Source organism: Penicillium antarcticum, assembly GCF_028974205.1.
Source record: "Penicillium antarcticum strain IBT 31339 chromosome Unknown utg000009l_segment0_segment0, whole genome shotgun sequence".
Taxonomy (NCBI): Eukaryota; Fungi; Ascomycota; class Eurotiomycetes; order Eurotiales; family Aspergillaceae; genus Penicillium; species Penicillium antarcticum.
In genome coordinates, this window is record NW_026695307.1 from 5,935,789 (window position 1) to 5,954,903 (window position 19,115).

Genomic DNA, 19,115 nt, shown 5'->3' on the forward strand with positions numbered 1-19,115 from the left:
TAGAATAACCACTCATTTACGTATACATTGCCTTTGGAAATATTTATACGAATACGGCAAACCTGTACTGCACCTCAAGCCACCCCGAGAAGTCCGTCATCAGTGGTTACACTTACCTCAAATGGATAATCGTCTAAGAAATGCTAGATATGGCATGGCTTCTTCATCGATTACATATTCTACCTTCACTAGGTCAGTACTACTGCATCATCTCCTATATTCTAGTGTTGTGTTTGATCTTACTGATCCTGAAAACCCGCTTTACTACTAAACTTACGCGATTCACTTGAGATGACGAGGATGACAGAGGAGAGTGGTCTTGTGCGAGAGAGATACATAGTTGTTTAATATTCTGAATTTTGACATGTGTCCTCGGGCCTTGTATTTTAGAATACATTCCTAGTATTAATTATTTACTAAGGGTCATTCATATTTGTATTTGTTTGGCAAGGGTATCGAAATAATGAACATACGGCGGGAAACAATCATCATCAGTGCCCCCAGAACGGAAGGGCATTGTGGTCTAGACCTCATCCACAGTTGTGACGTGAGTAGACTTCGAAGGCCCATCTCTCTGCCGACTTGCGCCCTCCTGATCAACAACTGCAGATGAAGTAGCCTTACCAGCCGCAATGTCATCCTCCAGGATAGCGCGGAACTCCTCACGTTGCGGTGCCAGGTATCGCACATCAACGAAGCGCAAGGTACAAGTCATGATAATGACCAGTACCAACAGAGCCAATGCAGACTGCCATCCATATTTGTAGAATGGGGCTTGGGAAGCAGGCCAGACGAGAACCTGCGACCATGCAGAGATCGAGTAGTACCCGGCAACCGCAACACCAACAGCAAGCGACCGCGCCTCAGGATCCTGAGGGATAAGATCAGACAGCCAGGCAAAAATGAGTGGCGCTGTACCAAGACAAATATAGGAGATGAAGTACGATGCGTAGGCGGCCGATAAAGCAATCGTGTCTGGGTGTGTTGTCCAGATACTCATGACAATGCAAGGGATGATTCCAATAACAGCCTGGAGAACGATCAAGGTCCATCGAGTCTTCAAGTAATCAGACAACAAAGCCCAAATCCAAACGAAGACAACATTTATCGCCGAGCCCCCGATAGGAATTGCGTTGACCTGCGACACAGTCCATCTGGGCGTTCCATCCGGATTCTTGAGTGACTTCAAGAACAGTGAGAAATAGACATACCCGTAAGTACCAAGAACGGTCGCAATATAAAGGATCGAAATGAAGTATACAACCCATCCGGAGAATGTGCGCTTAACACCGGCCCATGTCATACGCTTAGGCTCGGCACGTCCGTTGCGAGCGAGTCGCTCAAGCGATAGTTCACCATGCACCTTTTTGAACCAGAAAGCGCGCGGGTTGGGTCGATTTGGTAGATCGGGGATCATGAAGAATCCTGCGAATCCCCACACAACTGTGATGATCGCGTTGATCACGAATAGCCAGCGCCAGCCTGCTAGTCCGCCGTGCCCGTTTAGGGTGTCAGAGATGGCTGCTTGCATGGCACCAGACAACATTTGTCCGACTGCTTGACAGGAGTGGTAGAACCCCATTCGTTTAGCTAGTTCTGTTGGTGTATACCAGTACACTGGATATGGTTACTAAGTCCCGGACGGCTAGTAAAATACTGGTGGCAAAAGGGTAAGATCGAACGTACTGAATAGAGTCATCATTCCAGGCCAAGCACTGCTTTCGCATAGACCGAGGAATACACGGATAACGTATACTTGTTTCGCATTGCTGGTCATAGCGATTAACCCAGTCAACACGCCCCAGATTATTTCCAGCCCAGGAAGCCAATAACTTGGTCGCACATAGGTGAGGATAATCTGGGACGGGATGAGCATAATGCAGTAGGCGACATTGAAGTAGGTCGTGAATCTAGCGGCGGGCATTAGTGAAATCCGGGGAATGTGGGTACTTCCGACTCACAAGTTTAGCTCGTTGCCGTGTAAATTCAAATCTTCCATCATGCCAGAGACGTAGGCATTGTTAATATTTTGTTGATCGAGATATTTTATAACTGCGTCAGGTCAGGTTTGCTTGTTCCTCGGTCTGAGGGGTCTTGCGCGCCCAACGCACCCTGTGAGAGACAACCGAAAGTCATGAGGAAGATATCAAGACGGCGCACCAGGGCCTTCTCGTCTGCGGAACGGATATCATCGCTCGGTGCAATGCGACTGCGAGGCCATAATTTGAAAGACACCATGGCGGGAAGGTGGTTGGAAGAAAGAGCTATGTGGCGACCCTGGCCCTTATAGAAGGTCGGAGCGAACCAGATAAGGCGTGCATGACCCCTCGCAGATAAAAGATAGTCACGTCCGGGGTAGAATCGGCTGCAGATCCGGAAAGATGCTACTTGTTAGGCTAAAAGGTGATAAAACACACCAATAGTTGCATTCTTTGAAGCTTGGAGTAACCTCGGAGGCAGGCCGGAGTTGTTAGATAGCGAGATAGACACTCCAAACTCCTTCTTGGCGTCCGTGACACCTCCACTTTTCCTTGAATATGAGCTTGGTCTCCAAGCAATCCCCTTTGATTAGCGCGGAGAAGGACAAAGCTCATCGCACTCGGCCTTGGGGACCGGAAGTAGTCCGCGATAGGGGATTATTCCCCGCACCGGCGACTCAACGTGAACACTACCAGCGCCGACAACGGCCAACACAGAATAAGTGACAATCGACGTTGACTCACCTACATATACCCGGAAATAGGAATCTTCAATTGTCGGAGTGTTCACAACAATGTCGGCGTTAAGTCAACAGGAGGGCAGCAGCCGGAGCCTACCGAACCAAACCCCTTGTTTGAGTTATTGGCAACGAACGACCCGGGCATTTCCGCATCTATATGCGAACAAAGATGCGGATGTCCCTCCAAAATCCAAGTATGTTGTCATTGGCTCCGGCATATCAGGAAGCTTGACTGCTTTCGAGTTGATACAAGAAGGAGTCAAGGGGCAGGACATTGTCATTCTCGAGGCACGGGAAGCAGCAAGCGGAGCAAGCTCGCGCAACGCTGGACATGTGCGACCAGGTTTGTGGCATACGTTCTTAATTCCGTAAAGTTCTAATCTTGAATCACTAGATGCATTCCGAGGCTTTAGTGCATACTCTAAAGTTCACGGAGAGGAACAAGCTCTAAAGATTATACAAGATGAGCGACTGGTCCTTCAAAGAGTAAATGAGTTTGTCACCAAGCACAATGTGCCCTGCGACTTCAATTTAACTACAACGTTCGATGTTTGCATGACCACTGATTTCGCCGCCTATGAAAAGGAGAGTCTAGAATCCTTCATAAAGGCGGGAGGTGATGCTTCACATATCAAATTCTACGAAGGCGAAAAGGCCCAACAAAAGACCAGAGTTCCTGGAGCGATCGCCGCATATGAATGGCCAGCAGGGTCGAGCCACCCAGCAAAGCTCGCACAATTCCTTCTTCAAACCGTCATTTCCAAGGGAGCTCAGTTGCACACCCTTTGTCCTGCTACTGAAATCAAAGCCAGCCCGACTTCCCGAATGTGGGACGTCCATACCGCGCGTGGAGTGATCACAGCAGAGAAGATCGTTCACTGCACGAATGCCCACGCGGCCCTCTTACTTCCGCACTTGGATCCCTATATGCGCCCAAATCGCGCGCAAGCCCATTCCATCATCCCAGTCCCAGAATTCTCGGGAGGGAAAGCGCTGCAAAACACCTTCTCGCTCCGCTACAGTCTTCATCACTTCTACTCACTCATTCAGCGGCAAGCAGATGGCACATTCGTGCTTGGTGTATCCCGATCAAACCCGACATTAAGTGCAGAGACCATTGCTGGTCGTTTGAGCACTGATGATACTCGATACAACGAGGAAATTGTCCAGGATGCTCTACGCAGCTTTGGTGAGATGTTTCCCGATTATCTGTCTGAGACTGCCATGCACGGCGAAGGCTTGGATCATGCTTGGACGGGAATTATTGCTATGACTACCGACTCTGTTCCGTTTATTGGCGCGATTGAATCTTTACCGGGACAATATATTTGCGCTGGCTTCAACGGTCATGGTGGGTCTCGTTTCTTTCGGTACAAATCACGTTGAAAATCATGAAGCTAACTATGAGTAGGTATGGCGAGGATATTCACCTGTGCCCCGGGAGTCGCTAAGCTTATTCTTGGAAAACCCTGGGATGAGACTGGGTTGCCTGAGTGTTTCCAATTCACCGAAAAGCGACTGTCCCGACTCTCAGGTGGAGATCTGCCGTCTATTTGGTAGTCGGGGCCTTAACAATTTCGGAAATATCGGACATTTTCTATTGGATGACATGCAATATACGGATGTCCCACGTGTATGGGCTTTTTAGCCTATGCGGGGCGCTATAGTATGCACCCAATCTCCACTTGTCCAATACTCGCAGGAAAAAGTATACGACAGACTTATATGGTAACTATAGATAAGGAATCTAGAGCTTCCCGAGACCCCTGATATTCACTGTAACGATTGTGGGCCAGTATAATAGCACACAACCCATTTCTGTCAAACAAAACATGACAGATCATAGCGCGATAGATGGACTTAGACGGGGTAAGCCGACAATGTCGATCTTCTCGGGGTCGGATCCCCTTTCAACACCGTCTTCCTGAAGCATGGACCAGCGAAAGGAAATTTCGATTAACTGGGATTATGTGAGACGCTTAGACTCTGTTCCAATGACTCAAGCCCAATGCCAGACCGGCATTAAAAACCGGGATGAATGAATGAGTCGTAACATAAAATACATTGTTTGGGGGCCGAAAGGGACCCTCGCAAGGGGCTCTCCAATCGGTGTTGAGCGGGTCCCTCATGCATTGCGTCTAATAAACGCAGTCAACTCATTTAAAATGCAAGTTCCCCGCCAGACTTGATGAGAATGGTAAAATCAACACAATGTTGTCCTTCCTATTAACCTCCCTACTGGCGGTGTCCGCGGGAGCTTCTTCGGCCTGCCGATGTTTCCCCGGTGATGCTTGCTGGCCTGCTGAGGATGTTTGGACCAAGTTTAACCAGTCAATTGATGGTCGGTTGGTAAAGACTGTACCTCTTGGCCAGCCCTGTCATGCGCCTGACTACGATGAGGCCCAATGTGCGACATTGCGTGAGGGCTGGACAGTTCCCGAGGAGCAGTAAGTTCCCTAGAGCTCCTTCTGTTCGCAAAGAATTGCTAACTAATTTTAAACTAGCTATGAGTCTTCCTCGTCTATCATGGCTCCATACTTCACCAATGGCACCTGCGATCCTTTCCACCCCGTCTCCAAGCCCTGCACACTAGGCAATTATGTTTCCTACGCAGTGAACGTAACGACCTCAGACCAAATTTCCAAGGCGCTTCAATTCGCCGCGGAGCAGAACATTCGAGTTGTGGTTCGCAACACTGGCCATGACTACAATGGCAAGTCTACTGGTGCTGGTGCCCTGGCTATCTGGACACACTACATCAAGGACATCAAGATCCAGGACTATAAGGACTGCCACTACACCGGCAAGGCCATCACCATGGGTGCAGGTGTACAGGGATTCGAAGCGTACGCGGCGGCCCAAGAAGCAGGTGTCCAGGTTGTCGGAGGCGAATGCCCTACCGTTGGTCTTGCAGGTGGTTACAGTCAGGGCGGTGGTCACTCAGCGCTCTCTTCTCGATATGGACTTGGTGCCGACCAGGTCCTTTCATGGGAAGTGATCAATGCTGAGGGAGACTTCATCACCGCCACTCGCGACAACGAGTTTTCTGATCTCTACTGGGCTCTCAGCGGTGGTGGTGGTAGCACCTTTGGTGTTGTTTGGTCGATGACCTCCAAGGCTCACCCAGGCACCCCGGTCTCAGGTCTCAACTTGACTTTTACCAACACTGGTATCTCGCAGGACAAGTTCTACAAAGCCGTTGAGCTATTCCAGACGAGACTACCGGAAATCGTTGATGCCGGTGCGATGACAATCTGGTTCTACACCAACAGCAGCTTTGCAATCTCCCCCATGACCGGTCCCAACATTCCTGAGAAGAAGCTGCTTTCGTTGATCAATCCTTTCTTGATGGATCTCCAGAATTTGGGTATCAAGTACACCTCCTACTCCAAGCAGTATGGTAGCTACCTCGATGAGTACAACGACATTCAACAGGACATTGGGGTCGGCGAGGCCCAGTATGGCGGCTGGCTGATTCCCCGATCGGTGGTTCAGAAGAACAACACGGCCTTGACCCAGGCCTACAGAGAGATCACTGAGGATGGTGCTACCTTTATTGGGGTTGCCTTGAATGTCTCTCAGGAGGTTGTGGGAGATGTTTACAACTCTGTTCTGCCTGCCTGGCGCGAAACTCTGTTTGCCACAACCCTCAGTACTCCCTGGAAGTTCAATGCCGATAGCGCTATGCTCGAGGAGCAGCGGAAGATGACAGATGTGTACATGCCCAAGTTGATAGCACTGGCGCCAGCCTCAGGAGCGTACATGAACGAGGTATGATTTCTCCTATTCACGGATATTAACGTGCTAATAGCAAATTGTGAGCCTAATGCTGATATCTTTCCCACAGGCCGATTTCCGACAACCTGATTGGCAGAAATACTTCTTCGGCAAGAATTATCCCGAGCTGCAAAAGATCAAGGCCAAGTATGACCCGAACGATATCTTCTATGCTGTGACAGCCGTCGGCTCGGAGGCTTGGAAGCAGCACGAAGACGGACGGCTTTGCCAGATTAGGCAAGAAGGCTCTCAAAAGCTCCGTGGCTTCGGAGGAGATCTGTAGAAATATTTCCTATTTGCAGCAGGTTGGCGCCCAAGAACCTGTGGGTCTGGATTTTGAGTTATATAGAGTTTCTGTCTCAGCCCCCACGGGATATAGATAGCCAAGAACAATGGCATATTGCTTTTGCAGAAACAGAGACCCTTTTAATATATTCTCCTATCGGATAATACGAAGCAAAAGTCTGGTAAAGTCTGGTGCCTGCAGCGTATAAAGTTTCCTTATATTAAATCCCTCAACGAAAATTACGCCGAGTTACGCAGTACCAGTGGTCATGTCATGGCAGTAATCCCAGGTTGCAAGATGCGCTAAAATCAAGTATCAATCAGACTATAGGTACAGGCATGAATATCCATGCCTTTTGACGTTCAACCTCCCCTTCCCCCACGTCAAAGCAAGATCTCACATAATCCAAGCGTTGTGCAAAAGTGGAATGTGAAAAGCAAACCACCCGGCGATCAACATGAAACCAACCTAAAACGGATCTAAACTTTGCCATTGGCCCATGGTTCCACTGCGGCCTATCGCCCGTCCCACTAGGCCCAGCATTCGACCGGCGAACCACAAGCCACGGTGAAATTGACGTAAAACAATTTTATAAATTGTGGAGCCCAGCTTCGTGCAGCCTGATCGAACATGTTTGGACCAAGAATCGAAGGATTCTCAAGTGGATAATAAACTCTCTTGGGTTACATGTAGTGGACTATGTGAGAAATTAACCGCACTTAGGCGTGCAGAGTATATTACCTAGGAATACACGTTTATATGCTTTGTGGTCATGGTAGTCTTGGCCTCGTAGTATCCTTCCGTGCACAATCTAGATCTGCAAATTCGGTAGGCCCGACTTATTTGCAATCCCAGACGTATCCTATTTTCTGCATGATGATCTGAGAGGGGGCCAAATTATCTTGTTGGGTTGAAGTGTATATTGATAAGAATGAGCCACCCTCCTGTCAAGCATCTGACTGGCGCTTTTCTTGTTCGATTGCTTAGCACCCTCTCTCAAGCGGTCTCATGATGACTTGGGTTCATAATCTTCATAAACCAGATCCAGATACCAAGATTGGGCGTGTCATTGCTATTTGTGTGGTGTTTCCAACTCTTGCGTTGTTGGCGGTATGTCTGCGATTCTATGTCCGGCTTACCACGAAGCGCACACCGTGGTGGGATGACTATACGGTGCTGGCTAGTGTGCTGTTAACGGCGGTTTACGGAGGTCTCACAATTGCTCGTAAGCTTTGAGTGCCATTAGGGATTTGAAAGTACAACTCAACTGACTTTGAAAGAAACTCGATGGGGAATGGGATTGAGCCAAGCATACTTTCCGGAAGAAAATGTTATTCCATTTAGCAAGGTCCGTACTATGGAATGGTGGTGACTATACTTGGGACTCGGTCTGACTCTTCGCATAGATTCAATACGCCGGTGGACCTGTTTATACCCTCGATCTTTTGGCCTTCAAAGTTGCGCTGCTCGCCTCATACCTCCGGATTGGTGGTTTTGTGCAAACTTATAGGCTCATCATATTTATCGCAATTACTACCTGTGTAATAACACAGTTAATCTTTACCTTCATTATTTCGGCTTCCTGTCGGCCTGTTGCAAAGCAGTGGGATATGTCCGTCGAGGGAACATGCATTGACACTGTGTCATTCTACTATGGTATGCTTGTTATGTTTTTTTTTTTTTTTTTTCGCGGGCGTCAGGGATGAGATGCTAACTAGTCGCAAACAGCTCTTGCTGGAACAAACCTAGGATTTGATATTCTCGTTATCATCCTCCCCCTGCCTGTTTTATGGAAACTTCAACTCCAGCGAAAGCAGAAGCTCGTCTTGACTGCCATATTTGCATTGGGCTTCTTCATCACAATTATCCAAATAATTCGAATCTTCAGTGTGAAAAATCTGAAAACCGTTACGGACAGTCAAGGTCTCATCTGCTGGTCGATTGTTGAAGTTAGCCTTGGTGTATGTTGCCCTTATTTTACATGGCTCTTTTATTCTGATTGATCTGCAAAACTAACGGACTTTATTATCAGGCAGTGATTACCTGCATTCCAACCTACGGGCCTCTGTTCAAGAGCTTCGCGTCAACTATTTCCTCTTACCGCAAGCATGGAACGGGGCCCACTTACCCCCTCGACTCGATGCCCGAGGGCGGAAACGATACAATGCGATCGCGCCGGAATACCAGCAATGGCAGCACATTAGTCCCTCCTACTCTTTCACCAGTGGCACATGTGCGACAAAAGAAGAGAGGTGCGCTGTCATCCGTAATAGATACGGGTAGCGAAGAACATATCCTGGGCGAAGGAGATAACATGCAAATCTACAAGACTATGTCTTACAAGGTCGAGAATGGTTAGACTATCGCTGTATTCTGTGAATTCAATGCCTGCTTCTACATTACCTCTGAAGACCATGCATGTGTGGCATGATGATATAGAAAACCACAACAATATCCTGAGAGTTGCACTCTCAATAGGTTGGGCAAATCCACGCTCAAGGCGACCGCTTTATAGCACCCATATGACAATGTGTCTAAGTAATAAGTTATGTATTGTACGAGCTATGACACGCTAGTCTTGCATTCAATCCACATGGACTCCAAAGTAGTTCTTGTCATGCCAGTCTCTAGTAATATGCTCGTAATAAAACTGTATGGTCATAACGTCAAAATGTTATCTTTAACCATTTCTCTAATAGACTACAAATATCAAATGCAAACTGTCATCATCCGAGTTTCTTGCCAGGCTGCGGGGTATAATTCTTCGGACATACAAGTCTCTGGGCTGATTGAACAGTTATGCAATATTTGTGAAGACATATGATAGGTTCCAACGGCGTAAAATATATCCATTCATGGTATGCTTTGCACACACACATCGAAGCCAAAACCAGGCCATCCAGCATGTTCACAGCATTCATAAGGATAGTGATATTTAGAAATATGTCGATAGGATTCTGCATTTCTGCAGTGCATATTCTGATAAGCCTCATAGGAACCTTGGCAGTCAAAAGGTGCATGGCGGCGTCGGGAATGGGTTTGAAGTGGCTAGTAGAATCGCATACATATCCACCAACCTTGCAATGCCGTCTACTTCTTCTTCGGGGAGTGCTCAGCATGTGTATCCAATCCATAAGACGTAGAGTATTGTTCAATGCTGTGTCAGCTGCTCGGTGATTGAATAATGGTGTTCGATCGGCAAGACCTGCCTTGAAACTTATAATTGACTACAGGAGCAGCTAGAAGACGGTAGAGACATACGATCGACACTTCATACTAATACAATGATGGGAATTTCGACATAGGGTTGATGTAGGATATCTCATTGGAAATCAATCTTCACTGTCTAGACTTAGGAAGAAATCTTCTTACAGAAGCCTGCTGTACGTATAGAATATAACAAGTCCAATGATCGTTCGATGTGCCGAGAAGCAGGAATCCACCAACGGAAAGATCTTCTGGGTCACAAGTCACAAATCAGTGAATATCCAAGGGAAAAAAAATACTACTGGTCCGCTGCAACCGCACCATCGGGGAAGCTGCGTATACGCTTATTAAATGGCAACAGTAATCAATCAATCCTGACCCAGGACAAGAATCTCAGTTTTTGAACGTGATGAACGGCATGTAAAATGGCTTGGACAGTGTGGCTTCGCATGACATGAAGCCATCGTACTCTCGCAGATCTTGATCATAACTTACCAGGCAAGATGAAATCAAATACCGTGCCACAGAACTCAGGCGGAGATTTGATAGAATGGTCTTCATAATGACCGTAAAATCAGGAAGCCTGGCGGCATGGCTACCAAACTCAACAGTTGGTCTTAGGTACACTTTGCTCCCGACACGATGCTGACCAAATTGACCCGCGCATTGACCCGGACATAAAGATCATCTCGTATGCACATGAGTGGTATTGCAAGGATTGAACTGGGATCTTTTGTGGACTAGCATTGAAGGAGAGCAAATGAATGGTCACCCAATTTGAGACGCTGAACATCTATGTGAAGTCCCTTGTTGGTCATAGTAAAAGGATAGTAAAAGGAGGCGTCGGCGCACCAACATCAAGGTGAGTATAATTCCCGCTTTATGCAAAGACTTCTGGGAAACTCGCGAAAGATCCGGTCGTGGCGTCGGGGTCATCGAGGTTTGGAGGGCTGAATTTTTCAACAGACTGTAGTGGAGAGGTATCCCTATTCGGATTCCATGCAAATAAGGACTGATCATCTGAATGTTTTATGATTTCCTCCTGCAACCTGAAAAAGGCTTTTGCTCCCTCGCCATACAGCAGTGGCATGTTTATTCCAAATACACCGAGCAGACAGTAAGCCTTATCCTCCTTTCGAATGGTTTCGCGCTTAAATGCCCAACTCATGCGTCTAGCAATGCTTAATTCGCTTAGCAAAGTACCTAAACTAATGCAAAGTTGTCTTGGTCCTAAAATCAACTCGGGAATACTAGTGATACGCCCGATAAGCCCGGGGATTTCTTCCCGTGAAAATAGAGGTGACCAATCTCTAGCCAGGAAGTCCACTTTTTTTGGGGCAACCAGCTCTTGCAAGGTCTATCCACGCTTGAACCATCGACTTTTTGAAAATTGGGACCGCTTAGGATCAAGTTCTGGCAGTGGAGGCACGTCTGCCAGATAGGCATAACAAACCTTGGAGTGCTCGTACCATCTCATCATGGAATTGATTGCCTCAGACAATTCTGCGCTGCTCTTCTTATCAACACAGCAGGTGTCGACCCACACATACTCGACTTCTCGTTGAGAGCTGGTCGGCAAGTGTACCTGATTTTAGCGTACCTCTTTTGAAGGGTCGTTTTGGTCGATTCCAAATTGCGGGAGGCTGCTCTCTCGTTGCCTAGATTAGCAGCCAGTGCATTTCTTTCCTCGGAGGTAAGCCCTTGTATGTTTTGAAAAGATAGCATTGCTCGGTCCACCACCAAAAGAAGTAATCGAAAGCTCAACTTGTTTCTCGCAGCGTAGGTTCCTCGTAACACATGCTTTTCAACTCACCATTTTAGGAATTTACAACGTGAGTTTAAAGAACGAAGAGCGAAAGAGCAAAGTACATGAATGTAATGCACTGTTCGATATCGTCTCTTGTAACCTTCTCACCATCAAGAGTTTGTACCTATTCAATCTCACAACATAGGAGCTGCAGTCAGTACACATCGGTCCGAGTCGGAGGCTAAAACTCCGCTCTAGGATCCCTGCTGACGATCACTGGTGAAACCTTTCCACCGAGGCTTGAGCCTTTGCTGTACAGTATTCGCCAACGGATTTGTAGAATGCATCCCGCTCTTTATCTAGATGCAAAAGCACATCGTCGAATGAGGGTTCAAGAGCGCACGGGTCTCAAGCAAATGTGACAAACAGGGAACAACGTAGATCCGAGACCAACAACGTGTTCCCAAGGCACTAAGTCCTGCCTGAGCCCGAATCCGGTGTATAACCCACCGACGTGCATTTCTTCATACTTTAATCCCCACCACAAGTTTCGTCTCCTTATATATGTTCATAATCTAATGTAAGTCCCAGATTACACAGAGCAATCCCATTCGCGGATACATCCGGGGAGTTATACCCAAAAAGAACCAACACCCCTAGACCCAACGGAAACGGTTTCCGACCAACGTGGCTAGGGCGAAAGTCTTCGGGCGCACTGACTCGGGGCGGAAGTACAGGCTTTGTTCCCTTGTCCAATCCCGTTCGACCTGGCGCGCAAGGATGGGGGACTAAGGGCTGTCTTGTTTGTCAAACTGACACCCAGCTTCAGCTCTCCTTTTTCCCACCCTCGGGAACTAATTCCAAACATGGCAGAAGATATCTTGAATGTGGTAAGTATTGCTCGCAAGATCAATTGTGCCATGCTCATAAACCCTTAGGATCCTGATGTTTATGTCACCACCACCTATGGCGATGATTGGCAGTCGTAAGGTTTACCGGTTTACCCTTCCCCAATGGTTATCGAAATTGTATCTGACAGAACCCTAGAGAAACCACCTCCATCAACTCTTCTATCTATCGGGGCTTCATAGAAAATGGTCGTCGGTAAATGTCCCATCAATATGTCTGGTTTGACATATAGTAATTTTCCACAGATATCAAACGTTGAGCAGCAGGGAATATCCGTGCGCAGGTCTAAAGTCTCCAAAAAGGCCGCCAAGCTGACCGCTTACTAGTATCCCCTCGGATGAGCTGTCTTTCGAGTCGTATGAAGCTGGGTATGAACCACCCCTTGTACGATTATTCCCCTACTGACCAGCGTAGACACGTGGTTGCCCTGGTATTGGAATCAGAAAACGAAAATCCACTTTTCCTAGCACCTATTCAGTACAAGAATGCGCAGATCCTCGACATTGGAACGGGTCAAGGTAATTGGGCAATGTAGGTGGCATATAAAATCACCGTTCTCTTTCATTAGGGAAGTCCGCTCACAATTTTCAGCGATGTGGCCGACTTCTTACCCCAAGGTTAGTCATTTACCCCCATTGGAAATCCCAAGCAAGGTATTGTCTAAATAGACTGACCATGCTCAGCAACCGTCCACGGTGTAGACCTCTTTCCACCCCCAGTGACCTGGGTCCCCCCGAATTGCATCCTAGAGGTCGATAATGTCCTCGAGGAGTGGACCTGGAATGTTCCCCTTGACCTAATTCACATGCGAGGCATGAGCGGGTCCTTTGAACCACCTGAGTGGGACCGTGTCTACCAACAATGTTACGAGTAAGTCTATTACTTCTATCTGAATCCCGATCGGATCCCGGTAACCTAACAAGCAATCAGCAATTTAAAACCTGGCGGCTGGATCGAACAACTCGAAATAAGCCCCTACGTGTTTTGCGATGATGGCAGCCTCCCAGATGACAGCATCCTACACACCTGGGGTCCAACATTCTTCGATTGCACCGTACGCGCTGGGCGTCCCATTTGCACAATTGATACGATGGACAGTAGCATGCGTAAGTTCGGCTTCGTGGACATCCATGAGAAAGAGTATAAGTGGCCCATTGGCCCCTGGCCTCGTGATCAGAAGTATAAGGAAGCCGGGACTGCTCACTACCAGCATTGGCTTTCTGGTATGGAGGGCTGGTGTATGTGGCTGCTTACCAAGTTTGGTGCGCCAGATCCTTGGTCTAAGGATGAGGTCACCGTTTATGTGGCGAAGTTAAGGGCTGAGATTAAGAATCCTCATTACCATATTTATCAGCGGGCGTGAGTACTTCTCTTCACTTTTCTTGTGCTGGCTCATTGTCGGTCTTGGATTCGGATTGCTGACGTATCTTCTTAGACGACGTGTTTGGGCACGTAAACCTCTCCCCGACGAGCTTGCTAGGCAAGAGAATGTTAAAGAGGAAACGCCTCTTGAAATCGATCCAATTTATATCAAGCAAGAGTCTCGAGAATAAAAATGACACTTGTTGTATGATGGAGGCTTTTCATTTGCGAGGCTGATTGTTTCCCTTGACGGACTGTACCCTGCTGCATTTCAATATCCTGTATTTTGTGTGTATATGTGCTTTGTGCTTGTATGCGCCTACATTATACCTCTTCTTTTGTGTCCTTTACTCAAACATTTGTTGCAAGCATACGAACTTAACATATCTGTTTTTTTTTAGCGTGAATTGATCCCAAAACACTACCATTATTTATCTATCTCATAGTCAGACACGCAATAGAATTAACCGGGCCATCGAGATCAGATGTAGGCCTGTAGAAGGTGTACGCAGACAAAAGTTGCTCGAGTCATGGTTGAGAGTTAACGGTTGATAGGAGATCCGAGCCCATCGTATTGAAGCCTCGCAGTGTATGGAGTAGTTCCTTGATAAAGAGCAGACCGATACAACTCAAGGCATTCTAACGCTGTCGATTATTATATATCAACGCTATAGATTGAAAGGAATGAAGTCGTAAGCTACATGTAGGTCGCTGCAAGAAAGCCTAACAATGTACTTTTGTTGTCTTACGTCGAGTCTCCGCCGAGAGGCGGAAAACCGAAGCTTAGAAGTCCACCTCCAAAGATTGAAGCTGCAGAGCAAAGGTACGCCGGACCCACTCCATATATCCCTTCCACTTGTGGAGGTCGCTGGAGGATTCTGCACCAGGGAAAGCCTTGCTTAGCTCTTTGGTGATCTTTAGAATACCCAAAGATGCCTCCTGAGCCTTTTCAATTTCCTGCTTGACGGCGTTCTCCTTCGGCTTGAATGACAGGACGGCAGTGTAGCGCTCTGACAAAGCGTCAAGCAACCGTTCAGTCGCCTCGGGTACAATCTTAATCAACTTGGAAGTCATGAGGTTGCTGATGGCGCGAATGTCTTGTTCGTCGTCAATACCGGCAAGGACGCGATCAAATAGTTCCTGTGTGTGGGTGTGGAAGAATGAAGTGTCAAGCGATGCGTAGAGAGTTTCGTAGGCACTCTAGAGGAAATGTGTTAGTTCCTGCATTCACAATAAGAGCAAGGAGCACTGACCTTTCGCAAATCAAGACCATCATCAACCTTGTGCTTGAATGGACCCATTTGAACCTCGCGAATAAGCTCTGGCTTGATTTTGGTGTCTCCCAAAACAGCGGGAAGCAGTTCATCAAGGTGAGGAAGAAGAAGGTCCATCTTGTTATGGATTGCGGAGTTAAGAGTAGTCAGCGCGAGTCGGTGGTTGCCCAGATCGCCATCAGCAAGCATGTTTGTCAACAGAGGCACCATCAATGGTCGGAGAACATCGTTGAAGGCATCGCTTGGATCAGCAAGCGTATAGCGGAAGGCTGAGATCACAACTCCGCGAACAGCAGGGACTGGACTGGCGAGGTACTCCTTTAGATTTTGAGTCAGCACTGAAAACTCCGAGAGATGAATGGATGCTATTTACTTTGAAGTGAGGGATATAGGCAACGGGATCCAGAAGTGCCAGACGACCCACGCATTCGGCACCGACCGCCCGGTTATCCTCTTCTTCGGAAACGACGAGGAGTGACTGCCACAGCTTGTGAGCAGATGGCGCAAGGTCAGGCCGCACAACCTCGGGGTGCTGAAGCAGCTCCCGCACAGAGTGGAGAAGTAGGTAGCTCTGCGAGTTGGACTTCTCGAGGCCGTTTAAGATGATAGGGAGATAGGCCTTGACGCTACCCGCAGCGGCATTACCAAGAGCGGTGGCAGCGGACAAGCGAACATGATCCGACTGCGACTCAAAATGGGCAATGAAGTGGTTGGGAGTCAACGAACACTGCGGGCCCATTCGTAAGCCGATCTCTCCTAGAATTGCGAGTGCGAGGCATTTGCGGCTATCGTCCCGCGCAGTCTTCAATTCTGTAGAGAAGTCTTCCATTGTGACTCCCAAGTTTGGTCCACCATGGACGAGGAGAGTTCCAACGGCCCTACCAACCACGGAAGAATCTCCAGTAATGCCCACATCCTGCAGAAGGGTTTTCATCAACTCAGCTCCGGCGCCTTCGTCGCCGATAACCTTCACAATAAGCAGGAGAGCCTTGAGCACAGTACCGACTAGGGGCTGCTTGACAATAGAACACATGGAAGAGATCAGTGCGCTGTTAACAAGCAGCTTGGCATTACCAGGAATAAGTTTGGCAATGATGATAAGAGCAGGAGTAAGGGTGTGGAAATCAGGAGCAGCAAGAAGAGGCAGAAGGGCAGTCTCCAATGATGCCATGGTGTTGGGGGCTAGATGGGACCTGACGGTCGGGTTCATTGATAGACTGCGAAGAGCCTCTAGGCATGAACCCCGCAAGGCACGGTCTGACTTGCGCAGGTTGGATGCAAGCTCAAGGGCAATTTCATTGACCCATTCATTGGTCGCGTCCTCTTTCCGGGACGCCAGAACGACGACATCGTCAACAGCACGGACAGCAGATAGACGAGTGGTCTCATTCTTCACGCGGTCAAGCAGAACCGAAAGGCCGGTCGATCGCCTGTCAGCAGATATAAACTCTGATCCACGTTGCCCAGAGGTGCGTGCCAGAATAACACCAAAAACATGGATGGCGCGCTGACGGACTTCGAGATCGGCACTAGTGTCGGTAATTCGTGAGTGGACAACATCATAGAGCTTTTGCAGCTGCTGAGTAACGTCGGAAGCATTGGCGGATACACGAGGAGGGGTGAAAGCCTTAACCACCTGCTCAACAGCGCCTAACGCTTCACTGCTGACCTTGTAGTTGCGGTCGTTGACAGCTGCAACCACTCCGGGTACCAGGGCGATAAGAAATGGGAGAAGCGCATCGGACAAATGAGTTTCAGCAATTGCTGCAATGAGGCCAAGAGTCTCGATTTGAAGAGTACCAGCACTGACGGCAGCGCCAGTGTGAGCGGGAGCGCTCCCTGACAAAGATGAGGTCTTAAGGGCATCTGCAATTAGGTCTTCGATCTGTTGGAGATGGTCTGCGAGTCCACCATAACGAACAAGAGAGAGGCTCTTGAGGAGAATGATAGCAGCTTGCTTAAGAGGAATCGAAGCCTGCCTCCACACCTTGACGAGGTTCTGTACAATCAGAGGGACGGACCTCGCCAGGTCTGCCTGCGAACCAGACTTAGGAGAAGAGGGAGCAGCGGGAGAGTCAATTGCTGAAGAGGCTCCAATGCTCGGTTCAAAGTCAATCATGCTTGCATCACTGTCCTGACGTCTGCGCTTGCGAGAGTTCTTTGATCCACCGACGGCCTCAAGGAAATCATTGGATGTGACGATCATCGAGCCCTCTCCTGTCTTCCGCACGAGGGCGGTCAAGGTAGATACTACCTCTAGCTTCACACTTTCCTCTCTTTCCTTGCTGATGCGGGAGACCAGAGCAGGGGCAATCTGCTGGAACAAAGCGGAATTGTCCCAGGCGCGACCACGGCCGTAGGTGGAGATGACAGTGTAGAGAAGCTTGGCCGCACATCGGCGGACCTTCCAGCTCACGTCATCAATGTCACTGTAGCCCCCATCTTCTTCGAAATCCTCGAAATCATCGTCTTCGTCCATGTCGGGCTCTTCTGTGGCATCGTCTTCGCTCCCATCGTCTTGTGTTCCACCCATCTCTTCGTCGTCCTCCATTTCGGCAACGTTAGGGTCATATTTGAGGAATCGTAGAGCTGATCGAGTAGTATTAGAAAGGTATGGCTGCATTTGTTGGTTGCACGAGCTGATCAATGCCTCTAGCGTCACGAGGGCTGTCTCGCGGAGCTCGTCCACCTGGGGATCATGTTCGTCATCGTTAGAGTAGACCGACATTGCGGCGATGAACATCCACAATCAAAGGGCAAATATTGAACCACAGAGCTGCAGCGGTTAAATCGCGTCGGACTGAGGTGAGTTAAGGTAAACCAGATTCGGAGGGTCAAGTTCCCCACATGATGCTTGTTACGGCGGTCTGTTGCTACCATCCGGCAAAAACTGATGTTCCCCTCTATCAAGCTCTCACCGCCTCCTTTGCCGCCTTGATATCACTACATTACATCGCTCTACTATATGACCAGTCTGCAATCGTTGAACTACAACACGCGACACCCAAGAGATTCAAGTGAAGTAACGATGAAAGAAGTGATGTCGAAAAAAGCGAGGCCCAAGCAAGCCAAAGGTTTGGAAGCGTGATGACCGAAGCATGAAGACTATGTGGACACTTGAAAGCTTTGAAGCGAGTGTACCGTTTAACGCATTTCTTTGGCCTTCGACTTCTTTTTCTATCTCTACAGCACTAACTCCGTCAGCCTGCAACATGTATTCTTGTAATGGTCAAGAATGATGACCCGAAATAAAGCCCCTCACTATCATCAGCCTTGAACTATCTTCCAAATGGAAGGTCATTTCCAGAGTGAACCAATGAGTCCACCAAAAGGAGAGCATTGATTCCGATGGACCCTCATACGCATGTGCAAAGTTCCTTTGTTGCGATTCTGTAGGCTCCAACGCGGCTACCGCTTTTGTCCGGATTCACCAACACATTCCGGCCTTGATGAATACGAAAGCGGTCCCGACTCTTGGGCACGCGAAGCCACGGGGGGATTTCCGATCTCCAGTACTGGAGGCATACCAGGCTCGGATAGTGAAAGGATGCACCGATAATCCCGCGCTTCTCGCATGGAACAAAGGCTTACAGGGTCCAGAAGGCCCGGTCCCCGGCGGTCATGCTACATGGACTGTATGGGAGAAGATTGAAGGCTTTGTCTAGGTGATTCTGATGGCGCAGGACAGTTTTGAGATCTAGATAGTGAGACCCGCGATCGCATTCGGGACGTCTTTTTCAACTGATTCAAGCAGGTCCATCTTCTACCTCAGTGAGAAGAAACCAACACTAACACGGTGGTCAGGAATATAGATCGTCTAGGTATTCTCCTCTT

At 48.3% G+C, this 19,115-nt stretch overlaps 6 protein-coding genes across 6 annotated transcripts; 4 read left to right on the plus strand and 2 right to left on the minus strand.

Moving 5' to 3' along the window:
- Positions 1-523: 523 nt before the first annotated feature.
- Positions 524-2,238, minus strand: N7508_010584 (uncharacterized protein; the record flags this gene model as incomplete). Its single annotated transcript, XM_058468644.1, has 4 exons — positions 524-1,617; positions 1,687-1,910; positions 1,962-2,052; positions 2,112-2,238. The coding sequence occupies 4 exons, from the start codon at positions 2,236-2,238 to the stop codon at positions 524-526; spliced, it is 1,536 nt and encodes a 511-aa protein (XP_058316490.1).
- Positions 2,239-2,773: 535 nt separating this feature from the next.
- N7508_010585 (NAD(P)/FAD-dependent oxidoreductase) lies at positions 2,774-4,279 on the plus strand (the record flags this gene model as incomplete). Its single annotated transcript, XM_058468645.1, has 3 exons — positions 2,774-3,062; positions 3,114-4,070; positions 4,131-4,279. 3 exons carry the CDS (start codon positions 2,774-2,776, stop codon positions 4,277-4,279), a joined length of 1,395 nt encoding a protein of 464 aa, XP_058316491.1.
- Positions 4,280-4,930: 651 nt separating this feature from the next.
- N7508_010586 (FAD-dependent oxidoreductase) lies at positions 4,931-6,779 on the plus strand (the record flags this gene model as incomplete). The annotated part of the gene is made up of 3 exons (XM_058468646.1): positions 4,931-5,166; positions 5,224-6,490; positions 6,567-6,779. 3 exons carry the CDS (start codon positions 4,931-4,933, stop codon positions 6,777-6,779), a joined length of 1,716 nt encoding a protein of 571 aa, XP_058316492.1.
- Positions 6,780-7,793: 1,014 nt separating this feature from the next.
- N7508_010587 (putative integral membrane protein (Pth11)) lies at positions 7,794-9,141 on the plus strand (the record flags this gene model as incomplete). Its single annotated transcript, XM_058468647.1, has 5 exons — positions 7,794-8,007; positions 8,063-8,130; positions 8,189-8,438; positions 8,511-8,743; positions 8,815-9,141. The coding sequence occupies 5 exons, from the start codon at positions 7,794-7,796 to the stop codon at positions 9,139-9,141; spliced, it is 1,092 nt and encodes a 363-aa protein (XP_058316493.1).
- A 3,461-nt stretch (positions 9,142-12,602) lies between these two features.
- Positions 12,603-14,198, plus strand: N7508_010588 (class I SAM-dependent methyltransferase; the record flags this gene model as incomplete). Its single annotated transcript, XM_058468648.1, has 9 exons — positions 12,603-12,626; positions 12,675-12,721; positions 12,784-12,840; positions 12,972-13,013; positions 13,060-13,176; positions 13,237-13,262; positions 13,329-13,515; positions 13,576-14,004; positions 14,081-14,198. The coding sequence occupies 9 exons, from the start codon at positions 12,603-12,605 to the stop codon at positions 14,196-14,198; spliced, it is 1,047 nt and encodes a 348-aa protein (XP_058316494.1).
- Positions 14,199-14,790: 592 nt separating this feature from the next.
- On the minus strand, positions 14,791-18,009 carry canA (putative cullin binding protein CanA; the record flags this gene model as incomplete). The annotated part of the gene is made up of 3 exons (XM_058468649.1): positions 14,791-15,207; positions 15,261-15,599; positions 15,655-18,009. The coding sequence occupies 3 exons, from the start codon at positions 18,007-18,009 to the stop codon at positions 14,791-14,793; spliced, it is 3,111 nt and encodes a 1,036-aa protein (XP_058316495.1).
- Positions 18,010-19,115: the final 1,106 nt, after the last annotated feature.